Source organism: Phaseolus vulgaris, chromosome 9, assembly GCF_051622355.1.
Source record: "Phaseolus vulgaris cultivar YP4 chromosome 9, ASM5162235v1, whole genome shotgun sequence".
Taxonomy (NCBI): domain Eukaryota; kingdom Viridiplantae; phylum Streptophyta; class Magnoliopsida; order Fabales; family Fabaceae; genus Phaseolus; species Phaseolus vulgaris.
The window spans coordinates 5,210,069-5,215,593 of record NC_143506.1 but is presented as its reverse complement, the minus strand read 5'-3'; the positions used below and the strand labels follow the sequence as shown (position 1 = coordinate 5,215,593).

Sequence of the window (5,525 nt, the reverse complement as noted above, 5' to 3'; positions counted from 1 at the left end):
CCTCAAAGCCTGGTTAGGACAACCTTGGACACTTTCCCTTTTACCAATCTGATTCCGATACAAATCCAAAAAAAGTCCTATGAAATATTTGTTTGGTAATTTATTAAGGCTGCATTCTTAATACTTTTGTCACAGATAAGATTCTATAAGCACCAAACATTGAAACTGCAACAAGTGACACAAGTTTACAGACAAATGAATTGACAAAGAGGGCATTAAAGGAATTCAATTATTTCCTAACAAACTTTGAAAGCAATGTATTCACACAATATAATAAATTGAACAATAGAAGGAATTCAACTATTTCCCTCATCCACTGTACAAAATAAATGTATAAAAAAATAAAGATCTGGTGTTAGTTGTTTATATAGATATATACACAACTAGAACTATATAGAAATGAATGATGAGTATTATCTATAAGCAAGAATGGGCTAGCAAGAATTTCAGCAGAAAGAGTGATCAGCGACTCAACCCATCCATAATATCCAAAACGTTATAGTTTTGGTGGTTTGAGACAGGTCTTGTACTGACGATTTCCTTGGCAGGTGAACTCCCAGCACTTTTGGTCGCATGTAAATCCTTCACTTGTCTTTTCTTAGCCAAACCAAGATCCTCGCTTTTGCTGAATCCAGGGTTGTTTCTCCTAGCAATAACCTCCTCCAATAATTTTCTATCCTCTTGAGAAATTTGAGTTCCCAATGGCTTGTTGCCACTGTCCACGGATAGAATTAAAAATTGTCGCATCTTGGACTGAAGTTCGAGTACCTTCGGAGGAGACCGATTAGGCATTTGTCTCAGGGTGTTCTGTTTAGATTTTACAAAGCTAATCAAATGGTGAAGCCATGCCAACAATTCAATTATGTAAACATCTATCTTCCTCTTGTCGGCATAATAAAGTGTCTGCAGACGAATCGGGTTACTTTCTCTGGAGGTGTTATCATCGAAGTCATTACTGCAACATCAGTGAAAGAGTTATGATGAACTTTTCTTCTAACTGCATATGTAAGTAATATGCCAACAAATATTAGGATATCCAAGTTTACAACAAACCTTGTGTTTGCCCATTCACCAACCCATCCGAAACCCTGATGTGCCCTGTCATGAATATCAATAGAGAAAACAAATACATAAACAATTGCGGGAGTTTTTAGCCTATTTTGACAAAAAGAAATAAGACCAACATGAAGAAAAAAAGATGCAACTATAAGCAAATCCAAACAAATATATTACATATCTTACTTGACAGTATTTGTGGCAGCCGGGACAAGCCATTGAAGAATCTTCTCCATTTCTGCTTTGATCTGAGTGATGGAGAGCTACAGAAAATTTATGTCATTTAACATAATCCAAAACAAAATAAAACTGTTTCCATTAAGTCATTCATTACTCCCCTAAAAAAGGGCACCCTGAGAGGGACTAGAAAATGGAAGGTCATGGATATTCGGCGGAGGGAGGGTATACCTCTTTCATGTCAGCAATGGTTTGCAACTGAGATGGAAGAGCAATCTTAATATTGTTGGGCAAACCATGGTACAATGTGTCTCTCATGTTTGGAGGAAGTGCGGTTGGACGAGATGCCTGGTATAAACAAATGTTATTTTATCAAAAATATTTCTATTTGTAAGGTCATTACAATTGTGTTCAGCATGAAACATACAATCATATTTATTTGATTGATGATGTTAGCATAGTGCAGCGCAAGACCAGCTTCTCCTAGTCTTTCATGACCCTTACAGTAATTGGTTGTTGTTGTACCTGCCACGAATCCACGATTTCACATGTCTTATTATTATGACCAGGCAACAAGATCTAGATATACACGGTAGATAACACAAACAAAAAGTAGATTTCATACAAGCCAATACATGACTGGAACACAAATATTAAAAATGATAAAGAAATTCATTTGATTGTCTTGTAGTTTTCCCCGGTGCTTTTTTCTCAGTAATAAATGACAAGGTCACAACGTTTGTCGTAAGGGACGCATAACATGATTCCATATTGATCTTCACCAATAAGAATTTTACCCTCGACAGTATGAAGTGTTTAATTTCAAGGGTTTATTTTCTTTGTAATGCAAATACGCATCTATTGTCTTTAAACCACAAAGAGAAAGGCAGCTGTTTTTTTCAAGTACATCTGAATAAAAAACTAGAGCATAGGAAACATTGGAAAATTTAATCTACGGCCTGTTTACTTTAAAAATAATCATGTAAAAAACTAGAACGCCCGTGACTTGATTTTTTTTTTTCTCGATAACAGAATTAAATGAATAGTTCAGACTTCCCTAAGTTAATTCCTAGGTTCCTGGTGCATAAAGAGATGCATATTTTCTAGCTATATTAGGTAAAGCATTGGTTTTTTATCCTTAAGAGATACAATCCATACCATGGTTTCCGAGGAGCTCATAAATTGCTTGATTTATATAGGTAACAATATCAACGAGCTTTTCAACTATCTGCAATAAGCAAATTCAGTTCCAACAAAATAAGTCTATTGTTGTGAACCCGCAGCTATAAAATACTCACTTCAAAGAAGTAAACATGGGGAAATACTAAATTCAACAATAAGAGATGAAAATGAGGAGCAATTCATTGAGTGAAAATATACCTCTTCCAAAGTTCTGGACCAAAGAGACTTCTTTTTCAAGCTCCTCACAAGCTTTCTTTGGTGCTTTAGCTCACTTTGAAACATTGTGATACTCTCCCCTACAATTTTAAAGAGAACGTAGCTGTCAATGATTGGTTAACGTCAGCAGAATTACATTTTGAAGTGTCCTGCAGATAGTATGTACGCCAAACTGAAAATCCAAACTGGTCATCCGAAACTACATCTAAGCCCATCAATAATAAGAATATATTTCAGCCGAAAAAAAAAAGGTTATATCATAACAGTGGGTAACAAATACTATATAGCAAAAATTTGTTGTGCGAGATTAGAATATCCTCCGCTCAAATATTAAGATATGACAAAAAACTGAGCAAATAAAAAAAATCTGAAACCCTCTATGGTATTTTAAGTATTATTTATTTATTTGGAAATATTTGAGGAAAACTATATTTTGAAATTTCTAACCTTTTAGAGGAAGATTTAAGGACTCCATTTCCTTAATCTTTTGCAGATAATCTTGTTCAAAACGTTCATAAGCATTCAATTCATGGTATAATTCCTACACAGCAAGGAGAAAATCGGTAAGTAAAGAAGAAACTGCTAAAAAAATTCAATTGAAACCCAAACTTTAACAGATAAACTACTTAGAAAGCACATCAGAATTAGTAAACAAATAGTATGAACCAATATAATAAACCCGGTAGTATGCCTAAAAACTGCACAAGGGTCATACCAAAGATCCATTAATCAAAATCATGCAGCATACATCCAAGAAACCAAAATGATGACAACAGCTTTACTCAGTCACCAATTCATTGAGAAAATTAAAATATGCAGAACTTTATTTAAAATGACAATGAGCTTACAGCAGTATTCCGAACTAGACTGGTAAACTCCTGCATTGTCTTTTCTGCCTCTGCCCGATATTGTTTGTCATCCAGGACATCCAAGTCTAGTCTGATAATTTTTTGGTCAAAGATTTTAATGTGAAATTTGTGTGACTGTTAGCTAAGAATTCAATCATGACAAGTTAGCTTAATCTTGTCAATAGCAATGCACATGGAAACTCACCCTGAGAAATATCTGTCTAGGTTGTGCCACTGTGGATCTTTACACATATTTCCAAATCTAACTACTTCCCGTGAGAAGACATCGAATTCTCCCCTACAAGTTTCCCCGGAAAAATCAGAAAACAAGAACATAAAGAAAATTCCCAGCGATGAAAAACAAGAATTATATTCTTTGAACAAGCTAGAACCTTTTGTCAGCCTCAGCAAGAGCTATTAACTCCTTCATGTCAGTCGAGACTAATAGCTGAACCCTCTCCGATTGCAAAACATCCTTTTTAAGAATCTGGATATTTTCTTCAGAAAGTGATTGAAACAAAATTGCTCCTTTGGTTATTGTATTAGCTACTTCAAATGCCAATATCGACATCTTATTCCCTCTGGAAGTCATGCCAGAGACAAACCCACCACCAGTATTTAACTTCGGCATGCCACTTCCAAGAGTGTCCAAAACCTCCACTGCCCTCTCGCCAGCTTTTCCTAGCAAAGAACCCTTCTGGCTCACCTATGAAAAAAAAAAAATGACACCAATCATGAACCATTAAAAATCCAATTCAGAAGATCCCCAACATACCATGAAATGCCATTCCAGAAAGAAACTCTATTTTACACACTAACCACAGAGGCATGCCACTAATACATTAAACCACTGACAAGGCGGCCATTCAGATATTGCAGGCACCAATGTAATCCCCAATTCTAGAATAACACGAAAGCCCTCATTCCAACCAATCAATTTCCACAGAAACAATCCTAACGACATGCATATTTTCAAACCTTCCAAATAAGGACATAAAAACGATGCAGGCGGAGTGAAAACAGACCTGTTTTCGTCCAGTTGAAGCAGGAGTAGATAAACCATGTTCAAAAGAAAACCCAGAGTCGTGCCTCTTTTGCTTTCTACCTTGAGCAGTATCAGACCTAGAATCTGAAAAAGCTTCTCCATGATTCACAAAGCTATTTTCCTTCTTAAGCTTCCCAGAAAACCCGAAGCTCTTCCCTCCAAGTTCAGCATTTGTCTCCACCATGCCCGCCGAACAAACCGCTCCCATTATTGTCGTCCTGAAGAATGAGCAGCATAAAAAAAACAGTGCAATTGAAGTTAAAGAAAGGAGCGTGGTTGGATTGGAAGGTTGAGAAAAGTGGAGCGAACCTATTTACAGAGAGAATTGGGATTGAGAAAAGAAGGGGATGGGAATGGCGAGGACGTATAAAAAGGGAAAAAAGTGTCTGAGAATTTACGACTCTGGAGTTTGACTAAAACCTTGAAAGATAGAGATGAAGCAAGAGACATTACGTTGCTGTTGCTGCCCTTCACTCGTTTATTCGTATGGTTGAAACATTTGAACCAATCATAAATGAAATAGTAAAAGTAAGACATTAATGAAAAAAAGAGGAAACGCGCAAATGGAATGAAGTGTTTGACTCGAGGGAAAAGGAAGCGACGTGGCACTCGCACAATCAATGCCACCCACCACTCTCTCTCTCCCTTCCTTTCTATCAAACATCTCACCGTCAAAACACACCAAATCCAAGTCGCGCCCACCACCCTAAAAACTTTAATGGCTTAGAAGATATTTGACACTCTTTTTAAATGGCGTGTCGGTGTTCGATACTGATATTCGTATGATATTTGTAGAATGTGAAAAGTGTTTAATTCAAAAAGTATTTGTTAGATTTATGACAATTCCAATACGGTTCTGACATAATTTTTTAAAAAAAAATACATTAGTTTTCTAAAAATTCAAACTTTATTGTATAAATTCTTATTATGATTATGATTATAAAAATAAGAAACAAATCTTTGTAAACCAGTCATGAAAGACATCTTTCTATTCCAAAAAA

At 35.9% G+C, this 5,525-nt stretch overlaps 1 protein-coding gene across 3 annotated transcripts; it reads right to left on the bottom strand.

Annotated features, from left to right (window-relative positions):
- Window positions 1-201: 201 nt before the first annotated feature.
- LOC137821114 (protein PSK SIMULATOR 2) lies at window positions 202-5,154 on the bottom strand. 3 transcript variants are annotated; one of them, XM_068625546.2, is made up of 13 exons: window positions 4,834-5,154; window positions 4,505-4,742; window positions 3,872-4,185; window positions 3,685-3,777; window positions 3,480-3,570; window positions 3,079-3,172; window positions 2,614-2,711; window positions 2,392-2,461; window positions 1,661-1,758; window positions 1,465-1,581; window positions 1,243-1,319; window positions 1,054-1,098; window positions 202-955 (listed from the first exon to the last, which is right to left on the bottom strand). In XM_068625546.2, the coding sequence occupies exons 2-13, from the start codon at window positions 4,730-4,732 to the stop codon at window positions 463-465; spliced, it is 1,818 nt and encodes a 605-aa protein (XP_068481647.1). In that variant the 5' UTR covers window positions 4,733-4,742; window positions 4,834-5,154; the 3' UTR covers window positions 202-462. The 3 variants fall into 3 exon arrangements, with proteins under 3 accessions (XP_068481647.1, XP_068481648.1, XP_068481650.1); XM_068625547.2 differs by having other exon boundaries at window positions 4,945-5,153; XM_068625549.2 differs by having other exon boundaries at window positions 4,978-5,033.
- Window positions 5,155-5,525: the final 371 nt, after the last annotated feature.